This window comes from Saimiri boliviensis, chromosome 13 (assembly GCF_048565385.1).
Source record: "Saimiri boliviensis isolate mSaiBol1 chromosome 13, mSaiBol1.pri, whole genome shotgun sequence".
Lineage (NCBI taxonomy): Eukaryota > Metazoa > Chordata > Mammalia > Primates > Cebidae > Saimiri > Saimiri boliviensis.
The window spans coordinates 46,114,941-46,141,964 of record NC_133461.1 but is presented as its reverse complement, the minus strand read 5'-3'; the positions used below and the strand labels follow the sequence as shown (position 1 = coordinate 46,141,964).

The 27,024-nt window shown below is 36.2% G+C and overlaps 1 protein-coding gene across 3 annotated transcripts in view; it reads right to left on the bottom strand.

The window, feature by feature from the left end:
* TRAPPC8 (trafficking protein particle complex subunit 8) overlaps positions 1-27,024 on the bottom strand; it is a 110,939-nt gene that overhangs the window by 2,266 nt on the left and 81,649 nt on the right. For all 3 annotated transcript variants that reach the window (XM_039463804.2, XM_039463805.2, XM_074383644.1), the window contains 8 exons: positions 25,280-25,427; positions 23,507-23,603; positions 22,273-22,341; positions 22,124-22,182; positions 18,940-19,113; positions 13,169-13,270; positions 4,737-4,882; positions 544-633 (listed from right to left, as the gene is read on the bottom strand). In XM_039463804.2, coding sequence (XP_039319738.2) covers positions 544-633; positions 4,737-4,882; positions 13,169-13,270; positions 18,940-19,113; positions 22,124-22,182; positions 22,273-22,341; positions 23,507-23,603; positions 25,280-25,427 — 885 coding nt within the window. The remainder of the gene's footprint in view (positions 1-543; positions 634-4,736; positions 4,883-13,168; positions 13,271-18,939; positions 19,114-22,123; positions 22,183-22,272; positions 22,342-23,506; positions 23,604-25,279; positions 25,428-27,024) is intronic.

Below are 27,024 nucleotides of genomic sequence, written 5' to 3'. Positions count from 1 at the left end.
GGCGGGTGGATCACGAGGTCAAGAGATCGAGACCATCCTGGTCAACATGGTGAAACCCCGTCTCTACTAAAGGTGCAAAAAAATTAGCTGGGCATGGTGGCGCCTGCCTGTAATCCCAGCTACTCCGGAGGCTGAGGCAGGAGAATTGCCTGAACCCAGGAGGCGGAGGTTGCGGTGAGCCGAGATTGCGCCATTGCACTCCAGCCTGGGTAACAAGAGCGAAACTCCGTCTCAAAAAAAAAAAAAAAAATTTCTTAATTCCAAAAAGCATTTGGCTCTAGTAGCATCAGTTGTGGGATTACGGATTTGATTTGTTGTTGTTGAGTACTATTTTATAATCAAGAAAAAACGTCTTTAATATTTAAAACCACTGTAACACATCTGTAAGCCTTCTACATTAGCAAACAAAAAACCAGGACATGCTTGAGTAACTTTCTTATCCATGTTAGACAATTATTTGCATAATTTCAAAATATTAAACTGCTCCCAAATCACTTTAAACCTTAAACTACAAAATAACCTTGCACTAAACAAATTATTTACCTTGTTGTTTTATGCCGAAGATCAACTATGACATCTACATCAGCCTTGGAACAATTGGAAAGCAAAAGGGTGACTGGTACTAAACAAAGGCTATGGAAGAAAAATAAAAAAGTTATGTATCTTTTTCTTCTTAAAAACAATTTTCCTGAAAATAACACTTAAGAATATGTAACAGAGCATAAGCTCCTTAAAAACAATCAGATTCAAGAAGAAAAAAGACCAAGTTCCAAAATCACTCAAGACAAATTATTTTGTAAATAAAAATACAAATATATTAATACAATGACAATACAATGTTATCTCCTGTCACCTATTCTTTTTCTATTCTCATACCTCTACTGCTCTGTGTCCCACTACCATGATCAAACCTCCTACTGTCCCATTTCCTCTCACATTTCTATTTGTTTTCCGAAATCCCCATTAAATTAATATCCTCCATCTCTTCTTTTTATGTTTCTACATCTTTAACTGTATAGTATTCTCAACAATGGATGCTGTTATTTCTTCCAACATCGTCTGTATCTTGGAGCGGTAGATGTAGTTCTTAATGATTTCTTCCTACTTCCTCTCCTGTAAAGATACCTCCATTCTTTCATCATCAACTACCCTATGGTTTGTATTCTTTTTTTCTGTCCCCATTCTAACAAACTAACACGGTGACAGGAATTCAGTAGAGCTGGAATTCTTTGGGGAAGAGGGAAGGAATGGATATTTTGGAATATTTGAGGTAACAAGGAAGCATGTGTAGTTTGACCATCTGCTTCACCTCCTATTTGTGAATTCGTCTGCTCTATCAGTCAAGAAAACACTTAGTAAGACACTATTCTCTGGCCTCCTTCTTCCATACTATCTATTAGTATAATTTTAAAAGTGTCAGGTAAGTTTGTTTTCTCCCTTTCAACTCCAAGTCTTGTCATCATTTTTAATAACTTCATTGTCTAAGTAGATGACTCATTCAACACCTTCCCAAATCCTGGACCTATCATCTCCATAATCTTCAGTACTATTCAAAACTCGGCCATACAACTTCCATGACCACCCATGATTTTTTTCACATCACATTAGACAGCTAATCCTAACACAATACTTGGTCACCCCACTCTGACTACCATCTCTTATCTCTTTGGATCTCCCAGTTATACTCTCTCATCTGTTTTTGAGTTTCACACAGACACCTTATCATTTCATCCTTCATTTCAATGGTTCTCAACCTTGGTTCCCGTGATAACTGTGAGTATTGCTTAACAGTTATTCGCTCCCAATACTTCCCACTATGGGACTGTGAATCATCCTTGTTGATTACGGAAGTGAGGCTATTTGGCCAATGAATATTAATACCTTTGATGCAAGCAAAAGCCTTAAACGTGCTTTTGCAGTTTGTCTCCCTTGTTATACTCCAGAGAGACACCACCAGAACATACTCCAGGTAGCAGCTGCTCCTTTGGACTGGGCCCAAAATATATGTGGCACAGACGTGAACTCAAGTTTCTTCAGGTGCCAAATCCAACCAACCCACAGACCAAAGCAGAGCTTCAGCCAAATTACCAACCTGCAGACCCATGAGTATGGAAATAAATGCCTTGTTATAAGCTACTGATTTCTGAAATGGTTTATTATGAAGCAATATTGTGACAACAATGACTAATATAGATGCACATGGGTATGATCTGAACACATTTTAAAACTAGAGATGCCTGTTTCCTGCTTCCCGAGAATCTGATTTAATCAGCCTGAGCATTGGAAATTTAAGAAATTCCCAAGTGATTCTAATGTGCAGCCAAGGAAAAAACTGCCACATTTTATCCTTGAACCTGTCCTGTTTTCACGTACTTCCATGTACAGTTTTGATTTTGGAATGCTTCATTTAATCCCTCTTCTACTTTAGTTTAATCAAACCTGTCCTGTTTCACATAGATTCTTTAGGGCTTTTTAACCCCAGTAGCATAATGTAGAGAACTAAACATCCTAGCCTCTAAATGCAGCCAAGGTTTTAACCACTAAGGTTAAAAAGAAGCACCAAGGGTATTCAGAAAGTACATGAAGCAGAACAGGTTTAATCAACAGAGCTGAAGTAGAAGACTTGAGTTAAAATAAATCATGGAATCAAAATTGCTCATGAAGTATATAAAGTTCAATAAGGATAAAATACAAAACTTTTATTTTCACTTATGGTTGCATATTAGGAGCACCTGGAGAACTTCAAAAAATCCAGATGTCAACCCCTGGGCCAATCAAACTGGTACCTCTAGGGGTAGGACTGAAGCATCCTTCAGTATTTCTTATATTTTCCCAGGTGACCCTGCACTCATCTCTGTCAGAAAAAGGAACACAGAATGAGTACTGGGCAACATTATGACCATGACAAAAACTTAAGACCACAAGTATTTAAAAAATAACTTAGGATAAAATTTTGTAAAGATCCAACAAGAGTAAGTGCTGGTGAAGTTATCAAGCAGAAGGAATTCCCATATGTTGCTATTGGGATATGCAAATTAGTAAAACCACTTTGGAAAAGTTCCTAGGTAAGTATAAAAAAAAAAAAAGGCAAGCACATATGTACAAGGAAAGGTGTCAAAGAATATTCACAGCAGTAGAATTCAAAATAGTTCAAATCAGAAGACATTCTATGGTTGAACACAGTGGCTCATGCCTTACTCTGGAAGGCCAAGGAGGGCAGATCACTTGAGCCCAGGAATTCGAGACCAGCCTGGCCAACATGATAAAACCCCATCTCTACTAAAAATACAGAAGTTGGCTGAACTGGTGGTATATGCCTGTAATCTCAGCTACTCAGAGGCTGAGGCATGAGAATCACTTGAACTCGGGAAGGAGAGTTTGCAGTAAGCTGAGATCATGCCACTGTACTCCAGCCTGGATGACAGAGTATGACTCTGTCTCAAAAAATTTTTTTAAAGAAAAAGAAGGGAAAAAAAAAAAAAGGAAAATATTTTAAAAGTCCATTAATACTTAAGTAGATAAACTAATTCTGGTATATCCAAACATATTCATATGCAATGAAAATCAATTCTTCAGGTTCATACAATGGTTGACTCTTACTAACACAGTATTAAATGGAAGAAGACAGACATACAAATATACTCTGTATAATTTTACTTATATAGAGATGATTATTTAGGTGTTAGCTTTGAAAAAAAAAATCACTTAAAAAATAAAGAGAGAGAGACAGGGTCTTGCTGTTTTGCCCAGGCTGTAGTGCAGCAGTGTAAACATAGCTGACTGTAGCCTCAAACTAATGGGATCAAGCAATCCACCTGCCTCAGCCTCCCAAGTAGCTTTCCCTGTAACCCATCATGTTCTTCAATATTACAAACATCCACATCTTGCCTAGTAAGAACAGATACTGCCTAATCCCTTTTGATAGCCCGGTTTCTTGAAAGGATGGTCAACCTAGTATCTTTACTTTCTTACCTCCTCTTTACTTCTCAACCTATGTCAGGCTCCTGTCCCCCATACAGCGGCATTTCAAAAATCACAAAGATCTCCTTATTGTCAGATCCAGTGACCTTTCTGTAGCATCTTAAAACTACTAACCACTTCTCTTGAACTGCTCTTACTCAACCTTTAAGATAGTTTCTTCTTACTACACTGAACAATCCTTGCACTTTAAGCAAAAAAAAAAAGGAGATAGTTTCTTTTTAAATTGGTCTTTTCTTCATAATTTTTTAATTGCTCCTTTTTCTTCAGTCTTCTTCATAGCCTTCTTTTTCCTTAGCTTCTTTCTGAGATGTTACTGTTCCACAGGTAACCATCCTCTTTTTTTTCTATTCCATCCTATATCCCCATCACAGGGTGATTTCACCAAAATTCCTATCTTCAATTATTATAGATTGTTTCTAATAGGCTTCTCTCCATCTTTTCTAATGTTTGCAGAACTGGCAACCTTTTGAAGTGCTGCCTGATTAAGGACTTCTTATTTTTAGAATTTTAGAGGTTTATATATTCAAGCTATTTACCAAAATCACAAATATATCACATTTACCATGAAATTTAGTACTTAATAAATCTTAAGCAACTGATATTGTCTAAATTTAAATTGTTTAGTTCAAGTATTCTGTAAACTCAGTAATATTCTAAATTTCTTCTTCATATTTGGGTTGTCATTGCCAAAACAAATAAATAAATGCACGTGTCAGTGTGTTGCAGAAAATTTTTAACAAAAACAAAGCTCAAACCTTTTTTGATGAAATGGATGATTAAATGATTCTGGGTAGTGAAGACTCGTTTTAATGAGACTAGAAAGCTGCTCTACTGATGGTCTTGAGGAAATTGTAGTGTTTTCTGGCCTGAAAAATTTCAACAGTTCCATTTCTGGTGGCTCCTGAAAAAAGAAAGGAAAAAACATATGACAATAAAAACACTTCCTTGTTTAAAAAAAAAAAAGCATAGTTTATACATACAAAAGTTAAAATTAGCAGAGATAATGGACTTTTTCTGCTGTTAAAGCTAATAGCTGCTATCATTTGCAATATAATCCAGGATAAAAATATCAGTATCTGGAATCATTTATTCATTCCTCACTTATTACGTGTTGGAGTTAGACTTGAATCCCAGTAGCCTTACATATTAGCTCTGTGATCTTGGATTAGTTGCTTAACACTTTAATAATTAATTTCTTCATATGTAAAAAGAAGTTGCTGACAATAATAACTTCAAAGATTGTTGTGATTCTTATCTGACAATACTGCAAAGGACTTAGGAGTGCAGACATTCAATTGCATAGCACCTGTTTTAATGGCTGAAAATCTAAAACTGTCTTAATATTTCGTTCTGAAAATATCCTGATACATTTTATAGATTATAGTGCTTCAACTATATTAGCTGAAGGTTAAAATTCATGTAAAAAGTCCTGACACAGCCATTTGTCAGGCACATTATGACTATTTCAGTAAATAATCATTATCATCTAAATGAAAATAGAGGTCGGGCATGTGGGGTCACACAGGTAATCCCAACACTTTGGAAGGCTGAGGTGGGCGAATCACTTGAGGCCGGCAAATCACTTGAGGCCAGGAGTTGGAGACCAGCCTGGACAACATGGTGAAACACCATCTACTAAAAACATAAAAATTAGCCAGCCATGGTGGCACACACCTGTAATCCTAGCTACTCAGGAGGCTGAGGCAGGAGAATTACTTAAACTCAGGAAGCAGAGGTTGCAGTGAGCCAAGATCGTACCACTGCCTTCCAACCTGGGTAACAGAGTGAGGTTCTGTCTCAAAATAAAGAAAGAAAGGGAGGGAGGGAGGCAGTGAGTGGGGGAGGAGTAGAGAGAAAGATAAAAGTAGAGAAACATTCCATTTCTACTAGTTTCTTTCTTGGTTATTTATTTTCTATATCTTCCCTCACCACCCAGGAGAATATTTGATTTCTAATTTTCTGATTGCTGAGTTTGATTTTGATCTATACCAGCAACTGGCAAACTATAGCCCATGGGCCAAATCCAGCCTGTGTCCTGTTTCAGTAAAGTTTTATTGAAACGCAGCCACATCCATTTGTTTACATAATGTCTAGGGCTATTTTTTTACCTCGATGACAGAAGTGTGCAATTATGAAATAGTCAATCTGGCAAGCAAAGCCTAACGCACTTCCTGGCCTTTTTCAGATTAAGTTTGCTGACTCCTTATCTACATAGTTGCAAAAGCAAGAACTCAATTTGCTGGAAATAAAATAAAAGCTGGCACTGGTTCCAGATTCATCCCATTAACAAGTAACAAATCAACCATATTATATTCAAGTAACACCCTGTGGCTACTGGTAAAACAAATTTTTAAAAACACAAACAGAAAAGTTTATAACTTAGTCAGTGGTAATAGATAAGCATATAATCATATAGCCATGTATGATTATTGTAATCATTTCTAGAAATCTAACCCACAAAATATGTAAAAAAAACACAGTATTTGAAACTGGTATGACATACAAATGTATGAAAACTGGCCAAAAGTATCATATAGTAGCCAAATAATGTTTAAATAGCATGTTAAAAATACATATATTTTAATGCTTATATTTGCATAAGCATGGAACATTTCTGGAATAGAAAAGGAACTTGACAGGCTGGTCATGGTGGCTCACACCTGTAATCCCAGCAGTTTGGGAGGCGAAGGCAGGCAGATCACCTGAGGTTGGGAGTTCGAGACCAGCCTGATCAACATGGAGAAACCCCATCTCTACAAAAAGCACAAAATTAGCTGGGCGTGGTGGTGCATGCCTGTGATCCTAGCTACTCAGAAGGCTGAGGCAGGAGAATCACTTGAACCTGGGAGGCAGAGGTTGCAGTGAGCTGAGATCACGCCATTGCACTCCAGCCCAGCCTGGGCAACGAGAACAAAATTCCATCTCAAAAAAAGGAACTGTACAATGGATAACTTCAAAAAGTGGCTCTGAGGAAAGAAAAGCAGAATTTGCTTATATTTGATCTTTTGTTTTAAATATTTTATCTTTCCAATTGACAGTTTATATTTTATTTTTTGCAATAAAAATTACTACTTTTATAATAAAATTTTTTCAAAAATCAGATAAACCTGGGTACATAAAAGAGAATAGAAATGTGATTAAGGGAGACAGGAGAAAGAAACTATCTGATACAACGTAATGGTCTTCACATGTGCAATGTAGGTGGAAGTATTTGCATTTTTAAAAAGAGGAAAATTAATTTAGAAATGTTAAAAAAAATTGAAGAAGATCTTTTTTAAGTGACAGAGATTATGTGCAAATACAATTCTATTTTGACCTATTGTGCTATACTGCTTTGGAATTAAATTTTCCTTCTGCTAATGATATGACTTAAAATTATAATGTTATATACCTGCTGTTGCCTAAACAGAGGATTCAAATCATGAGGACTTCTACCTACACCTCATAGGGTTGTGACTAAGTACTGATGTGAACCAGCACTTGACAAATACCAAATACCTAATGAATGGTATATACTATTGTCATTTACTTATGTGGATTACTTTATCCCCCAGTATCAGATAATTTTCTCTAGCTGAATTTCAGACTTTTTTTCTTTAAGAGACAGGGTCTTGCTATGCTGCTCAAGCTGGTTTTGAACTCCTGGCCTCAAGCAATCCTCCCACCTCAGTCCCCCATGCAGCTGAGACTACAGGCATGTACCACCACACTCAGCTTGTTTCAGACTTTAAGGAAATTTAGACTGGCCAATTAAAGATTCAAACACAAGACTAGTATATTCTTGGTACACAAGCATCTTTGTGTATGGATGGGCTAGCTGCCTGCTTTTCACAGGACTCAAAACGCAACGTTTATATTGGTGAATTTTACCTTTGGCCAAGGTATGTCATTCAGCCTTACAGACTCAGATATTTAATCCCATTATTTTCTCAGTTAAGTTATGGTGACACGTTAATCATTACAACATAATGTGGATGAATGCATAAAGACAAAATGCGAACATAATCATGTATAGTGATTAATGTAACTTGCCACCAACTAACCAAATTACACAGACTTTCTATGGGTAGACCACTCAGGAAACAAAGTTTCAGAAGACTGATTGCCAAGCATGAAATCAGACAAGGGATATTAATCAGTTAACATAAACGTTGACTGGCATCAGGCTGATCACCTGAACAATGAAGAGACTACAGAGACACAAAATATTAATGTGGGTAAGCAGAACATACCCCATGACAATGGCTGGATGAATACTGGCAAAGTCTTTTTTCATTCTATAATTTTATAACTGACTGACTCCCCTACTGATGGACAGTTTCTTTCTTTACTTATATAACATGAGCAGCCCAAATCCAAAGATCCAAAATCTGAAATGCTCTGAAATTGGAAATGCTGCAAAATCCAAAAATTTTTGAATGTTGACATGACATTCACAGGAAATGCTCTTTAGAGTATTTTGGATTTCAGATTTTCAGATTAGGGATGCTCAACTAGCAGGTATGTGATGCAAATATTCCAAAATCAAAAACACTTTGGGTCCCAAGCATTTCAGAGAAGAGATACTCAATGTATCTTCTTATTTTCTCTCAGGCTGAATTCAATTTGTGTATGACTAGGAATGCTCTTTCACATCTTGCATATTTCTGCTCTGATCCATTACATAGTCTTTAAAAAAAAATGCAAATGAATCAGTTTAGAAAAAGACCTAAAGGTGCAATATATGTTCAATGCAAAAAAATTCATGTACAAAACTGTAAGATAAAAAGTAAAAAGACTTTCCTTTCATAAATTCTTAAGGAAAAAAATTCTAAAACACTAAACTTATGGGTTGTATATTAATCTGCAATTTAGCAACCACTAACATAAACAAATAAATTATAATTTCTTTCTGTAATTTTAACAACCAGTCAATGAAACCTGTAGTTTATTAAACAGTATCACCTCTTCTCTCCCTTTTCTTTTTCGGTTAAAATTTTACCATTTCATAAAGTGAGCTGAATGAATGTTTACATGAACTTAATATGTAGTAAATGCATAACAAAAGCACACATATAAGTTCCAGAAACTGAGTATTTGCTTAAGGAAATAGATTATGTTGCTACATTGGTAAAATAATTTTGTGCAGAGCATTCCCTATATTTACCCTGTAAGGCAGAACAAAAATTAAAAGACATGCTGATTACAGAACTGCAGTGTTGAAAGTTGCGATCTTAAAGCTTACTGTGTGTACTATCTATTTGTGTGCAAACCATTAGTGTTACTGAGCCACTCATATCCAGTTAAAATATTTTTGGTTTCTTAAAGCAGTGGAATAAATTTCATAACTCAGCATTCTTTATTCATTCATTTAATAATTACCAAGTACTTACTATGCGCTAGCACTATCCTAAGACGCTGTAGTAAAACAGTAAATAAAGCAAACAAATTCAGCCTCAATAAATAAGTGTACCTGGGTGATGGATGCAGCAATGTGAAAACGGGTAAAATTACAAATCCCCAATCAATAGATGCCTATTTTCTCTTGGAAATTTTTAAAACTGAAAGTTATTATGAAATATTATAGCTGTTCTCATTTCACAGAGTCTCATTTGTAAAACAGAGATTACTCTACCTGCCCTGCTTACAGAGTATAAGGACCAAAGGAGAATACAAGTCACTTTGTAACCTATAAGAAACATGAATTCAATATGCTCTCAGTCAGTTTGGGTACATTTCCTTATTTTATGGCACCATAAAATTTTCTGGCTCATCTTGAATATTCTCTGCCCCAGCCCTAGAATCAACCATTTTTCCAAGGAACCTGGCTCCTTTTGTTGGAGGTCAGTAAGTTTTAAGCTGATATTATTCTTGTGAATCAAAAAACTATAAGTATACCGAACAATATGGATAAATTTCACAAACAAGTGGATTAAAAGCTAAGGCAAATATTGTATGATTCTATTTATATAAATCCAAATCAAGTAGTTTTGTTTTTGACTTGTAAGTCAGAAGTGACTAGAAGTTCGGTCTAGAAGAGAAAGATTCCTAATCGGAAAGGAACAAAAAGCAAAACTTCTGGGGTGCTGGTTATGTTCTATTTCTTGACCTGGGTCCTGTATTGGAGTGTTCCTTATTGTTATGAAAATCCAATAAGCTATTTACTTTAATGTATTTATGCTACACTTTAGTAAAAAGTTCAAAAATGTATTATTAATATATTCAAGTAACCAAAAAAATACAAGCTGTTATTTGAGACTTCTAAATTGTAATTAATACATTCCTATATACCACCTGTCAGGAGGAAAGCATGTGAACAATAGCCTTAAAAGAATACCTACAACCAGAAACTAATTTACTATAATAATATTTTGAAGAGTTTGTGCCTCTCTCCCAGTTTAACAGTAGCAGTAAATATTTTCACAATCAATACTGAATTTGTGAATGGCAATTTCCCAATAAGGATTTGATTCTATTTTATGAATTCCACAAAAGGCGCAATGTATAAAGTACTATCATCCTTGTTTTATATGTGAGTAGTAACCCAACAGGTGCACCAGGTCAATCTGAACATCTTTGGGCTCCAAATCTATTACTCACAGATGATGAAACTTATCTCCCAAGCTTAGCTAATCATACAAGAGAATATAAAATATTTCAAAAGTAACATACAGAGAACTAAAAGGGATATACTATATATAGTATGTAAAATGGGAATCTACAAGAGTAGATTTTATAGAAAAACCCACTGTTTCATTTTCTAAATGCTGTCATGCCATTGTTTGAAATGTTCCAAGTGATCAAAAGTTTATGATATTTAGGACTAAAACTCAGAATTTTTCTATTAATTGAAGGGAGGAAAACATTTCTTAAAGTAAGCAACAAACGTGGGGTTAAATTTTGTATCTTCACTAAATATAATAAAAAATTACCATTATGAGGCCGGGCGCGGTGGCTCAAGCCTGTAATCCCAGCACTTTAGGAGGCTGAGGCGGGTGGATCACGAGGTTGAAAGATCGAGACCATCCTGGTCAACATGGTGAAACCCCGTCTCTACTAAAAATACAAAAAAAAACTAGCTGGGCGTGGTGGCGCGTGCCTGTAATCCCAGCTACTCAGCTACATAGGAGGCTGAGGCAGGAGAATTGCCTGAGCCCAGGAGGCGGAGGTTGCGGTGAGCCGAGATCACGCCATTGCACTCCAGCCTGGGTAACAACAGTGAAACTCCGTCTCAAAAAAAAAAAAAAAAAAAAAAAAAAAAAACTGATTCTAGTCACATAAGCACCAACGGATACTAAAACTAGGGAACTTAAGTTTGATAAGAAACCAGACATTTAGGCCAGGAGCAATGGCTCACACCTGTATTCCCAGCACCCTGGGAGGCCAAGACGGATCCAAAGTCAGGAGTTCAAGACCAGCCTGGCCAACATGGTAAAACCCTGTCTCTACTAAATACACAAAAATTAGCTAGGTGTGGTGGTGTGTGCCTGTAATATCAGCTATTGGGGAGGCTGAGGTAGTAGAATAACTTGAACCCAGGAGGCAGAGGTTGCAGTGAGCTGAGATCATACCATTGCCCTCCAGCCTAAAGTATAGAGCAAGACTCTGTCTCAAAACAAAAACAAACAAACAAACAAAAAAAACAAAAACAAAAAAACCCCAAAAAAACAAAAAAAAGAAACCAGACATTTATACCACCACCTCAAATCATCTCCCCACAAATTACTTATTATTATGAAGGGAAAAATAGTAACTCGACTGTGAATTAACATGGCACCATCTTAATGATCCAACACTGACAATAATGAGACAAATTAACATCATGTGCATTCTTATGCAACACATCACTTAGCATAAACTTAATCTAATCATGAGGAGACAGGAGAAAAACCCAAAGAGTTATTACTCTAGAAAATAACTGGCCCAAGCTCTTCAAAAATGTCAATGGTATAATCATGTCATAATCCTGGATAGAAAAGAGCAAATACTTACTTACAAGGATGTAATTAAAACCTCTGACAGCATTTGAATATGGATTGCATATGATAGTACTGCATCAATGTTAAACGTCCTGAATGTGATAATACTGTGGATTTTTTTTTTTTTTAATGTAACAGATTGTCTTTCTTCTTAGGAATATTCAATGAAGTATTACATTTAGGAACAGAGTGACAGGATGTCTGCAATTTACTTGGGAGTAATTAAGAATGATTAAGGGAAAAAAATTAATACATATGTAAATAAAGAACAACAAAGCAAATAATGTAAAATGCCAACCACTAGTAACCTGAATGAAAATTATAAGGGCGTTTTTAACACTGTTCTTGAAAGTTGTTCATAAGTTTGAAAATTATTTTAAAATAAAAAGTTGTCAAAACTAATGGGGAGGTACTTTAAGGTCCACGGTGAAATAAAAAAAAAATAATAATAGAGGTGGGGCCTTGAAAATTAAGATCCATTACTTATAAACACAATACACGGCCAGTATTTGAATAAGTGGACTAAACATGCTTATATTTTATTCTTATTTGCCATAAAAATTTTCCAGTAAGATTAAATCATATTTTAGGAAAAATAAGAAAGCATATTCAATGATACCGGCAGCTGCTACACAACTGCAGAGGCCACCTTTTACATATTACAATATACCCCCAGAACTCTGCAATGATATCCTGTTATAATAAGAAAGAAAATAAAGAGATATGGTTTCTCTACTCTTAAGCAAATCAATTCTTTTCATACCTATGAATTCCAGAATCAATATGGGAAGTATCTTAGGACACCCCAAAAATCATAACTGGATCTTAATATTCTGAGAAAGGTGCTAATGAATTTTAAAATCAACTTATGTTCACTTTTAACTTTAGTCATTTTTCTATCACCAACACACATTCCAAATACCAATATAAAAATCTGAACGTGGTGGTACGTAGTAGCTCATGCCTATAATCCAAAAATCAGCCAGGTGTGATGGTACACATCTGTAGTATCAGCTGCTCAGGAGGCTGAGGCGGTAAGATCACCTGAGCCTGGGGAGGTCAAGGCTGCAGTGATTATGCCACTGCATACAAGCCTGGGTGAGAGACTGAGATCCTGTCTCAAAAAAAAAAAAGCTGAACAAACCTGACCCCTTCAAAAAACACAAATGCCAAACAAAGAAACAACCCACAAGTTCACCAGAAGGCTCCAAAGTGAACTATGTTATCACCTGTTTCTGAGGATATGAAAATGCTTCTTTTCCTATTGTGCGAAGAATAACATGATGTTGACCTTCCAAAATAAGCTGTTTACTGTCTTCCACAACGTATGCCTAAAAAATGCAAAGCACAAAATATTACCCTGCTTGACAGTAACCTCAAAAGTAACCAACCCAATATTTGATAGAAGGTGGAAATATTATGGCCAATATCTATCAATTATCAACAATCCTGGGAATGTCATTACTTCCACTTTTAGTTATTAATTAAATCAATAAATTATCTATCCAAAAAACAAATCTTTTTTACCTCAATATAACACAGTTGGCCTGGATATTTGAGGGAGACACATCATGAAATCTTTTCCCACATTCTTTAGAATTATTAAGAAACTACTTTAAAAGAGCTGTGCCATAACACAAGCTTTTTCTTTACTGAATTTACAGGCAAGAGGTTTATTTTTAGTCTAGCTTCTGAAATGCCCTAGGGTTTAATCACATAGCTGAGCAAAATCAGTGAGTACAATCATAAATCCTGTAAGTGGAAATCTTATGTCCATAAATATAAATATATATGCTTTTAAAAAAGCTTTTTTCTTCCAATATAGTGAGCTGATTTTATCTATATTAAAATACTTGTTACAGTTTATACCTCTTCTCTCCCTTGAGTTGCTTCTATGCTAGGGAAAATATAATTTACAAATAGCTCTGATTTACTGTTATCATATTATGCAAATACAAAGGCTTAATTTTTTTTTGACAAGCCCAATATTTTAACTATTAGATTGAAGACATAAAATTACTGTCAAAATGCTATCAAAGTTTCTCAATGTTTACTTTCAATTTCTGTACTTATCCTGGACAAGTGACAGTTTGCTATCCACAGAAAAACTTTGAGTAGTGCTGCAGTAAGACATAAGATGGTTCAGGACCTGCTCAGCATCTATATTTGCAAAACCCAAAAAGGCAGGAGAAATTACACACCCGATAGGGTAATCTTTAATCAAGAAGGAGTAAGAGCTGATAGATAAGGTTCTGAGACTTGTCAGATGTCTTTTCTCGTGATGCTGCAGCATTGAGTGACAGTCACCCATAGCTATGGCTAATTCTATATAACACATCCTACTGCTTGCGCAAAACCTTAGATTTTTTTAAACCAACCTTTACTTGACTAAAATTGTTTAGGAGTTGTACTACATCCCCTTTTCAACTTTTTTTTTTTCCCACAAAAATGTTCGAGCTCTTGGTTTTCCCCTGAATCATATTCAAGAGTCCTATGGTTCCTTGTGTATCTTACTCTACAACTTTAATGACTTTTCAAACTTTCTTTAATCTAATGACTCATTTTTGCATTATTTAGAACTCTAAAACAAAATTCTACCAGTCATTTTCTCCATTGAGTAAATTATAAACTTATCAAGGTACTAGCCACTACCAAACTTAATATCCCATTATTTAATCTACTCAAACTTCCATTTCCCAGCTGAGGAGCATCGCAATCTTAGATAACTTTCTTCTAGTGATACTAGCAGTGGGCTTTAGGTTCAGGGCCATTTCTTAAAAGTTAACACTTTTCCCTATCAAAGAATACCATGCACTTAACAATGAGTACAGAATACATTATACAAAACCTTGTCTCAGAAATATTATGAATTGCTACATGGCATAAACCTGTCAAATGAAGCTGCAAATGCTAAAGGTCTTTATATACTTAATATGATTCTAACGTTCAGAAGCATTTGATTTCAAGCCAATAATGTGTAACTGATCTTTTCAACATAAAACTCCTGCTATTATCAAAAAAAGTATCAATTTACTTAGCAGATTTCACTTAAAACATACAAAGTCAGCTTGGTTTTAAAAAAGTTTACTTGAAAGCATGGTTTAATTAAAAAAAAAAAAAACCTTATAAAACTTCTGAGCCAATTTAAAATACATGTATTAATCACCTACTATAAACATGTCTCAGCACCCAGATACATAAGGCAAGTTCTTAATGACTTACAAAGAGACACAATAATAGTGGGAGACTTTAACACCCCATTGTCAATATTAGACAGATCGACAAGACAGAAAATTAACAAGGATATCCAGGACTTGAACTCAGACCTGGAACAAGCAAACCTAATAGACATTTACAGAACTCTCCACCCCAAATCCACAGAATATAGATTCTTCTCAGCACCACATCGCACCTACTCTAAAATTGACCACCTAACTGGAAGTAAGTCACTCCTCAGCAAATGCAAAAGAACAGAAATCATAACAAACAGTTTCTCAGACCACAGTGCAATCAAGTTAGAACTCAGAATTCAAAAACTAACTCAGAACCGCACAGCTTCATGGAAACTGAACAACTGGCTCTTGAATACTGACTGGATAAACAATGAAATGAAGGCAGAAATAAAGATGTTCTGCGAAACCAACAAGAACGAAGACACAACATACCAGAATCTCTGGGACATATTTAAAGCAATCTCTAGAGGAAAATATATAGCAATAAGTGCCCACATGAGAAGCAAGGAAAGATCTAAAATCGACACCCTAGCGTCAAAATTGACAGAGCTAGAGGAGCAAGATTAAAAAAACTCAAAACCTAGCAGAAGACAAGAAATAACTAAGATCAGAGCAGAAATGAAGAAGACAAAGACACAAAAAAAAACCCTTCAAAAAAATCAATAAATCCAGGAGCTGGTTTTTCAAAAAGATCAACAAAATAGACAGACCACTAGCCAGATTAATAAAAAAGAAAAGAGAGAAGAATCAAATAGATGCAATAAAAAATGATAAAGGGGATAACACCACATATTCCACAGAAATTCAAACCATCATCAGAGATTATTACAAACAACTCTATGCTTATAAACTAGTAAACTTGGAAGAAATGGATACATTCCTAGACACTGCACCCTCCCAAGCCTAAACCAGGAAGTCGAAATAGACCTGAATAGACCAATAACCAGGTCTGAAGTTGAGGCAGCAATTAAGAGCCTACCACCCCAAAAAAGCCCAGGTCCAGATGGGTTCACAGCCGAATTCTACCAGATATACAAAGAGGAGCTGGTACCATTCATTCCTTCTGAAACTATTCCAAATAATTCAAAAAGAGGGAATCCTTCCCAAATCATTTTATGAGACCAACATCATCCTGAAACCAAAACCTGACAGAGACTCAACAAGAAAAGAAAACTTCAGGCCAATATCCATGGTGAATATAGATACAAAAATCTTCAATAAAATACTGGCAAGCTGACTGCAACAGCATTATCAAAAAGCTTATCCACTATGATCAAGTAGGATTCATCCCAGGGATGCAAGCCTGGTTCAACATACTCAAGTCTATAAACGTAATTCACCACATAAACAGAACCAAAGATAAAAACCACATGAGTATCTCAATTGATACAGAGAAGGCCTTTGACAAAATTCAACAGCCCTTTATGCTAAAAACTCTCAATAAACTAGGTATTGACAGAACGTATCTCAAAATAATAAAAGCTATTTATGACAAACCAACAGCCAACATCATACTGAATGGGCAAAAACTGGAAGCATCCCCTTTGAAATCTGGCACTAGACAAGGATGCCCTCTCACCACTCCTATTCAATATAGTACTGGAAGTTCTAGCTAGAGCAATTAGGCAAGAAAAACAAATAAAGGGTATTCAAATAGGAAAGGAGGAAGTCAAATTGTCTCTATTTGCAGATGGCATGACTGGATATCTAGAAGACCCCATCGTCTCAGCCCAAAATCTCCTGAAGCTGATAAGCAACTTCAGCAAAGTCTCAGGATACAAAATCAATGTGCAAAAATCACAAGCATTCCTTTACACCAATAACAGACTTAAAGAGAGCCAAATCAAGAACAAACTGCCATTCACAATTGCTACAAAGAGAATAAAATACCTAGGAATACAACTAACAAGGAACGTAAAGGACCTCTTCAAGGAGAACTACAAGCCACTGCTCAATGAAGTAAGAGAGGATACAAACAGATGGAAAAACATTCCATGCTCATGGTTAGGAAGAATCAATATCGTGAAAATGGCCATACTGCCCAAAGTAATTTACAGATTCAATGCTATCCCCATCAAGCTACCAATGACCTTCTTCACAGAACTGGAAAAAAACACCTTAAACTTCATGTGCAATCAAAAGAGAGCCTGCATAGCCAAGTCAATTCTAAGCAAAAAGAACAAAGCAGGAGGCATCACACTACCAGACTTCAAGCTATGCTACAAGGCTACAGTAATCAAAACAGCATGATACTGGTACCAAAACAGAGATAGAGACCAATGGAACAGAACAGAGGCCTCGGAGGCAACACAACATATCTACAACCATCTGATCTTTAACAAACCTGACAAAAACAAGCAATGGGGAAAGGATTTCCTGTTTAATAAATGGTGTTGGGAAAACTGGCTAGCCATGTGCAGAAAGCAGAAACTGCACCCCTTCCTGACACCTTACACCAAAATTAACTCCAGATGGATTAAAGACTTAAACATAAGACCTAACACCATAAAAATCCTAGAAGAAAATCTAGGCAAAACCATTCAGGACATAGGCATAGGCAAGGACTTCATGACCAAAACACCAAAAGCATTGGCAACAAAAGCCAAAATAGACAAATGGGACCTAATCAAACTCCACAGCTTCTGCACGGCAAAAGAAACAGTCAGGAGAGTGAATCGGCAACCAACAGAATGGGAAAAAATTTTTTCAGTCTACTCATCTGACAAAGGGCTGATATCCAGAATTTACAAAGAACTAAAATAGATTTACAAGAAAAAAAACAAACAAGCGCATTCAAAAGTGGGCGAAGGATATGAACAGACACTTTTCAAAAGAAGACATATGTGAGGCCAACAAACATGAAAAAATGCTCATCATCACTGGTCATAAGAGAAATACAAATCAAAACCACATTGAGATACCATCTCATGCCAGTTAGAATGGCGATCATTAAAAAATCTGGAGACAACAGATGCTGGAGAGGATGTGGAGAAATAGGAACACTTTTACACTTTTGGTGGGAGTGTAAATTAGTTCAACCATTGTGGAAGACAGTGTGGCGATTCCTCAAGGACCTAGAAATAGAAATTCCATTTGACCCAGCAATCCCATTACTGGGTATATATCCAAAGGATTATAAATCGTTCTACTATAAGGACACATGCACACAAATGTTCATTGCAGCACTGTTTACAATAGCAAAGACCTGGAATCAACAAAATGCCCATCGATGATAGACTGGACAGGGAAAATGTGGCACATATACACCATGGAATATTACACAGCTATCAAAAATGATGAGTTCGTGTCCTTTGTAGGGACATGGATGAACCTGGAAACCGTCATTCTCAGCAAACTGACACAAGAACAGAAAATCAAACACCGCATATTCTCACTCATAGGCAGGTGTTGAACAACGAGAACACGTGGACACAGGGAGGGGAGCACTAAACACTGGGGTCTGTTGGGGGAAAATAGGGGAGGGACAGCAGGGGTGGGGAGTTGGGGACAGAAAGCATGGGGAGAAATGCCAGATATAGGTGAAGGGGAGGAAGGCAGCAAATCACACTGCCATGTGTGTACCTATGCAACAATCTTGCATGTTCTTCACATGTACCCCAAAACCTAAAATGCAGTTTAAAAAAAAAAGAAAAAGAAAAAAATAAAATAAAAATAAAAATATATAAATAGCAATATACACTCGTTCTTCAGCTTAAGAGTCAAGTATCTGTAAGTGAGGCTTGCTGAAATAATTTAGTAGCACATACCTTCCATAATATGACAATATTCAAATCCACCTCACCACACTTTTGAATCAGTTTCACAGCATCCTCTGTTGACTGTTTTTCTGTATGCACAGGCAAGTGAGCTTGTGGTTTTTTCAATTCAGAAGATAAACTTCGATAAAAGAAGTCTGCACATGGGCTTGCTGAACTTATTATCTGTTAAAAGAAAATCACTTGTCTTCATAAATGCTTTTAATTACGTTCTGTCAAAATTTATTTTGTATAATTCATATTTAGTTTAAATTAAATATATCCTGCCAAAATTTGTATTTCTATAACTTATATATACCCAAAAGACTTATTCAATAATTCTTGTCAATGTAGTTGAATACAGGAGCCACCTTAACATCCAAAAGACTTGATACAAATTACGGTAATTTTCTTTTTTTGGAGACAGGGTCTCACTCTGTCATCCATGCTGGAGTGCAGTAGTGAGATCTCAGCTTACTGCAACCTCCACCTCCCAGGCCCAAGCAACGTTCCCACCTCAGCCTGCCAAGTAGATAGGTTACAGGTCCATGCCACCGCACTCACTTAATTTTTCTATTTTTTGTAGAGACAGGGTTTTGCCAGTTTCACCATGTTAACTAGGGTGGTCTGGAACTCTTTTGAGCTCAAGCACTCGCCTGCCTCCGCCTCCCAAAATGCTGGGATTACAGGCATGAGACATCGTGCCTGGCTGCAAGTTACTCTGAATCTTAAAGCTGTCACCCCAAAACAATTAAACTACAGTCCCATGACATCAGCTTTGACATTCCAAGTATGTAGGGAGGATGAATGGGTATTGCTAAGAAAATGTTGAAAAGCCATATTTAAAAATAACAGAAATACTTCCCATTTAAATCCTAGGCAATATCTAATGAAGTAGAATGCAAACAGAATCATTAGCATTAACTTGGATTTCATGTTTAAACAATGGAAGCATGAGAAAAGAATTTTAAATTGACTCAATTCCAGAATTTCCCTTAATAAATTAATAAAGCACTAAAAATTAATAAAGCACTATGCTACATAATATCTTTACATTTATGGTTTCCTGTATTACAGGCTATGTATATACTATGTAGATGTTAAACTTCAAGTTAATTATTAAATAAGTATTAAATATTAATAAATATATACATTTTTCTCCTTACATGTGAACTTTTTCTGGTAAAACACTGTCCCCATAGTTTTCTCATTAATCTGTAATGCTCGGCAAGTTCTATTTATTCAACAAGATTCATCAAATTAAAAAATGTGTTTGTTTCGTTTTTTTGTTTTGTTTTGTTTTTTTAAGATGGAGTCTCACTCTGTCACCAGGCTGGAGTGCAATGAGGCGATCTCAATTCACTGCAACCTCCACCTTCTGGGTTCAAGCGATTCTCCTGCCTCAGCCTCACGAGTAGCTGGGACTACAGGCATGCACTACCATGCCCGGGTAATTTTTGTATTTTCGGTAGAGATGGGGTTTCACTATGTTGGCCAGGATGGTCTTCAACTCCTGACCTCGTATCTGCCTGCCCGCCTCAGCCTCCCAAAGTGTGGGGATTACAGGCATGAGCCATCATGCCTGGCCTGTTTTTGCCTTCTTCAATGCTCTTACACAAAATTATTTAACAACAAATACAATAAAAATTACAATATAAGAGTCCCGCTGATGTTTCTAGTTTTTAAGTTTTTAAAGAAACAATAGTAATAAAAAATAACTGAAGTCCTGAAAATTCAACCATTCAGAAAACACTGTATCTCCAAAAGTAATGCATGTTTTGAAATTAATGAGCTTTTAGAACTTTAAAATATTTCTAAATAGCTATTTCCTCAATAGAAAAAAGATAGTAATGATGAGTCAGATGAAAGCAAATGATAAAAGAAGTATAAAAATATAAGGATGTTTAGAATTATCAAGAAGATGAGCAAAATGAAGAAATCATCCCATTAATAGTTTTATATGAACTTTTATACCCTAGATTCAGTATTTTTCAAAGCAGGTCTCTACTTCAGATTATCTTCAGGGATAGCTTAAAAATACATACTCCTCAAGTCCACCCAAGATATAATCAACCAGAGCTTTAAAGGTAGGGTAAAGCCTGTATTTTTATAAAACCTTCAAGGTCCAATTATAGTCTGCAGGCTAACAATGTCAATCTCATCTAGGAGTTTTTAACGATTTAGAACCCCAGGATCTACCCAAGTCCTATAGAATTAAAATTTGCATATTAACAAGACTTCTGATAACTTATACATATTTCGAAACTTTGACTACTGTTCTAGGAGGCTTTGTTGTTGTTCTTGTTTTTTTTAAAGAGACAGGGTCTTGCCTTGGTCTCTGACACCCAGTCTGGTCTTGAACTCCTCCTGCCTCAGCCTTTCAAAATACTGAAATTACAGGCATGAGCCACCGCACCCGGCCTCTACGTAACTCTTATACATAATTAGGATGGAATATCACTGCCCTAGACAGTAATAGCTTTAAAATCACAATAGAGCCTTATGTATCTACCTTATTAATTTGGGTCTCAGAATGATACAATATGCCAGATTTCAGAGCGTTATCATCTGTATGTTCCATTGTGACCACTTTCCCTAACAGAAAAGTTCTCTCACATAACCTTGCTGTTAAAAAAAAAAAATCCCAAGAACTATATTTACTTCATATGATAGTCTCAAAAGAAAGTTAAGTTTAAATTACTACTTAAAATGGTATAGTCCATTAGCATTTTTGGTTTGTTTTGGGAATTGAAGGCAGGTTGCAAAACTCAATAAAGTTGAAGTGTTTATCCTCCAAAGAGATTGGGGAGGCTGGGTGTGATGACTTACACCTGTTATCCTAGCACTTTGGGAGGTTGAGGCAAGCAGATCGCTTTAGCTCAAGAGCTGGAGACAAGCCTGGGCAACAGAGTGAGACCCTGGTCTCTATAAAAAATTTAAGAACTAGGTGGGTGTGGTGGCTGATGCCTGTAGTCCCAGCTACTCAGGAGGCTGAGGTGGGAAGATCACTTGAGCCTGGGAAGTCAAGGCTACAGCGAGCTGTGACTGCGCCACTGTACTCCTGGGTGACAGAGCAAAAAGACCCTGTCTCCAAAAAATAGAGTTTGGGAATTACTGTGACAAGTCTTGCCAAAATTGCCAGATATGCCATAACTATGACTTTTAAAATCAAACACTACTATGCTTACTTGCATACCTGTTCATTTCCAAAGATGATATCTGCAAAGGTATATTTTTCAGAGGACTGTGTGGCCACTAAAAAACAGGGGAAAACAAACTAATCATACCACTGGCATAAAATATAAAATGACCATTTAGTAAAGTGTAAAAGTAAAGTGAATTCACCTTCTTTTTCCTCACATCTTACTGCCTTGAAGCAAAACTTGCCCTTCTCTCTACTGGCAAGTTTGGCATCTGGAAGAAAAAGGGAAATTTCAAAGATGTTACTCAGTTCATCACATGATAAAAATCCAATTCATTATTTACACTTCCTTTGTCAAAATAAAAAATAATTTGTAATTTTAAATAATGTTTAATGAAGAACATCTTTGCTTTTATCTCAATGAAGTTACCTCTTAAAAAAGATTAATTTCAATTTTCTCAAAATACATATCCATGTATGCATATATATATATTCATATATGTGATATCTCAGATAAACAAAAAGTTTGAAAGATCAGAAAATGGGGACTAGAAAGCCCATAATCTCGCCACGCTAGCATTTACTTCCTTTCAGTATGTTTCATATGCATGATTTATACCACCATTATTATATGAACACATTCCACTATATGGTTTCCCGCAAATGCAGGCATTTTTAAAATAGTACTTTAAGCACATTTCTGGTACATATTCTTTTGTTAGAACGTTATATAAACACAAGAATTCACAGAAAAGCCAGTCAGTGTGTAGGTACAGCTATTCACAGATAAACCCACCAGTGGTAATGGAAACAAAGAGAAAATTCCATAATCTCGTCTATATATTTTGTACTGGTTGAATTTTTTTTTTTTTTTTTTTTTTTTTTTGAGACAGAGTCTTGCTCTGTCACCCAGGATAGAGTGCAATGGCACGATTTTGGTTCACTGCAACCTCCACCTCCTGGGTTCAAGCAATTCTCCTGCCTCAGCCTCCCGAGTAGCTGACACTATAGGCGTGCACCACCATGCCCAGCTAATTTTTGTATTTTAGTAGAGACAGGGTCTCACCATGTTTGCCAGGATGGTCTCAATCTCTTGACCTTGTGATCTGCCTGCTGTGGCCTCCCAAAGTGCTGGGATTACAGGCATGAGCCACCACACCCAGCCCTCGCTGAATTTTTGACAGTAATCATGTACCCAAGCATTAATTTTACAATTAAAAAAAAAAAGAAAATACAAGTATAAAAGATATGGAAGGGAATAAAAAAATGGAAACGACTGGATCAAAATGGTAATTTGATTTATAGTTAGGTAAACTAATGAAATCACAATTTAATGCTCAAAAAGTTAATCCTAATAATCTAAAATTCTGGCACTATTCTGAAAAACCAAGTAATAAAATTTCAAAATTTATTACGTAGCAAGAAAAATGCACAAACCTTTGTTTTCAGAAAGATTTATAGATTTCTGTAACTTCCAGTGTTTGCTACTACTTGATACCTGCACTACATGGAATTCTTTAACACCTGCTTCACTCTGTTAGAAAAAAAAAAAAAGACAGGATTTAGAAGAACTAAATCAGAATGTTCCAATGAGAACAAAATTCAGATGCTGCTACCAAAAGCAATGTCAATTAACATAAGATGCAATTACAACATACATTTTTTAAAAACTTAATATTTAAATCCCTTTCTACACATTTTCAGAGACATCAATATTTTGTGCCAGAAGTATTTTCAACTATAATGCACACTCAGTGGTAAATTTTAAAGTTTTGAAAGGAATTGAGTTATTAAAGAATATCACAATGAGCTACTGGTAGTATTTAAAAGATCAAAAATTGTTGTCAATTTTTAATCAAATTTACAGCATTTTCTTTTTTTTTCCTCTACTATTTCTGAGATATTCTTACTAGGCAAAAAACAAGCAACAAAAACTCACAAAACAGAATCCTAATATATGGTCAGTACATATGAAATTATTTAAACAGCACATAATTTTTTTATTTTCCTAAGAGCTAATCTGAAGTTATTAAAACATTCTCAATCTTACTATAAAAATATTGATTTTGGGGGGGAGATCACCAAAGTATAGCATATTAACCCTATTCTAGAAAGCAAAGACCTTACAAATTTATGAAGTTAAAGTAAAAAACATTACAGAATTCAGTAATATTTCAAATAAGTACCTGAACTGAATCATCCTAATGCTAAGGTCCTATTTTAAACATGAGATCACACTCTTGTCTTCAAGAATATTTATTTTTAAAGCCTGGCCAATATGGTAAAACCTCTCTCTACTAAAAACACAAATAAGGCCGGGCACGGTGGCTCACGCCTGTAATCGCAGCACTTTGGGAGGCCGAGGTGGGTGGATCATAAGGTCAAGAGATCAAGACCATCCTGGTCAACATGGTGAAACCTCGTCTCTACTAAAAATACAAAAAATCAGCTGGGCATAGTGGCACGTGCCTGTAATCCCAGCTACTCAGGAGGCTAAGGCAGGAGAATTGCCTGAACCCAGGAGGCAAAGGTTGTGGTGAGCCCAGATCGCACCATTGCACTCCAGCCTAGGTAACAAGAGCAAAACTCCGTCACCAAAAAAAAAAAAAAACAAATAAATGAGCCAGGCATGCAAGTGCGAGCCTGTAATCCCAGCTACTTGGATGGCTCAGGCATGAGAATCACTTGAACCCAGGAGGCTGAGGTTGCAGTAAGCAACCTGGGTGACAGAGTGAGACCCTGCCTCAAAAAAATTCATTTTTATATTAGAGTGCATAACCAGGAATGGCAATATTTTAGAAATTTATTATATAAAGGAAATGGTACTGTTAGAAATGTGCAAGTGAAGATTACCAATACTGAATGTGCTATATTAACAGAACTTCACAATTTGGTAACACCAATAGATCTCAATGGTGAGACTACAAAGCACTTTATGAGATCTTTTAGAATTACTAGCATATGGAACTATATTGCATATCAGTGTGCACCATATTAATGTCAGATCTTTTTATCTGAAGAGAGACTAAGGGATAAAATTACAAATCTAATGAAGAATTAAGACGATTTCACACTATTCTACATGAACATTCCTAAAATCCCCAGCTTAGGCTGTCTTGTAAAGCGGGGAGGTGGGGAAGAACACTACTAAAAATTAAAGAAATACTTCAAATATAATTAAAAACAAAATTTAGTTTTAAACCAACTTACGGTATTGGTATTTTCCACATCCACAAAGACTAGCATATTGCCTCCTCTGCCTTTTTCATTTTCAAGAGAATTACTTCTGCAGACAGTAGCCCGTACATTTAAAGACCGACTAGTACAAATAATTGCAGTGTGTCTTAATATCCTGTGGCTGAAGAAAAAAAAAAAAGCACATTTAATCTAAGAGTCTCTATGTAATAATTATCTAATTCCAAATAAAGATTTTAAAAACTGATCACTCTCAGGACCATTTATACTCTAAAAATCCATAGAATACATTAAGTAAAATTACACAGCCTAATTCCAGTTCAAGTCTTTCTATCCAATTTGGAAGGAAACTACTAATCTCCCTGGCTTTTTTTTTTTTTTTTTTTTTTGAAACGGAGTTTCGCTCTTGTTACCCAGGCTGGAGTGCAATGGCACAATCTTGGCTCACCGCAACCTCCACCTTCTGGGTTCAGGCAATTCTCCTGCCTCAGCCTCCTGAGTAGCTGGGATTACAGGCACACGCCACCATGCCCAGCTAATTTTTTGTATTTTTGGTAGAGATGGGGTTTCACCATGTTGACCAGGATGGTCTCAATCTCTTGACCTCATGATCTCAATCTCATGACCTCAGCCTCCCAAAGTGCTGGGATTACAGGCATGAGCCACTGCGCCCAGCCCTAATCTCCCTGTCTAACTTTTTGCCCTGCTTATAAACTTCATCGGTATAACACATAAAAATAATCCTCATATGGTAATGTTCTTATTGTGCTTCTTTCTCTTTTTTGAGATGGACTCTTGATTTGTCACCCAGGCAGGAGTGCAGTGAAGTGATCTCGGCTCACTGGAACCTCTGCCTCCCAGTTCAAGCAATTCTCCTTGCCTCAGCCTCCTGAGTAGCTGGGATTACAAGCACGTACAATTACACCTGATAATTTTTGTATTTTTAGTAGAGATGGGGTTTCACCATACTGGTCAAGCTGGTCTTGAATTCCTGACCTTAAGTGATCCGCCCACCTCGGCCTCCAAAAGTGCTGAGATTACAGGCATGAGCCACCATGCCCAGCTTTGCTTCTTTATAGTGGTTCTGAAGCTCCTGAATGACTACCAAATAAAATTCAAACGTTAACCTAGTATTCAAAACTCTTCACCATATACCTTTACATTCAATGGTTTCTTCCCCTTTACTTCTTCTACACTAGTTTGACACTGGTTGAACTAACTATATTCAGTTTCCAGTCTCTAATTTGTAAATCTTTATACATATATATAGCCTCTCCCTGGAATATCCACTACTCTCTTTCATACCCCTCCCTTGATATTTAAATGCTAAAATCTTTTTTCTTTTGAGACAGAGTCTTGCTCTGTCACCCAAGCTGGAGGACAATAATATAATGATGGCTCTCCGTAGCCTTGACTTCCTGGGCTCAGCAAATCTCCTGCCTCAGCCCCTGAATTCCTCCTAGTTAATTTTGTAAAAATGACAATGGAGGTATCAAAATAAAATATTCTGTTGAACAAAATATAGGTCAAAGACCCTGGATGAGCCAGTTAGCGTTCACTTCTTCAGTGATCATCTATTTTAACACCATCATAAGCATCTATTCTATAAATACATACCTTTTTTTCATACATTCTTGTGAGGCAAGGGGGAACACTAGGGGAAAAAAAAGGTAAAACAAAGTAATTTTCTTAAAAAAGGATGACTGAGTCAGGCGTGGTGGCTCATATCTGTCATCCCAACACTTTGGGAGGACGAGGCA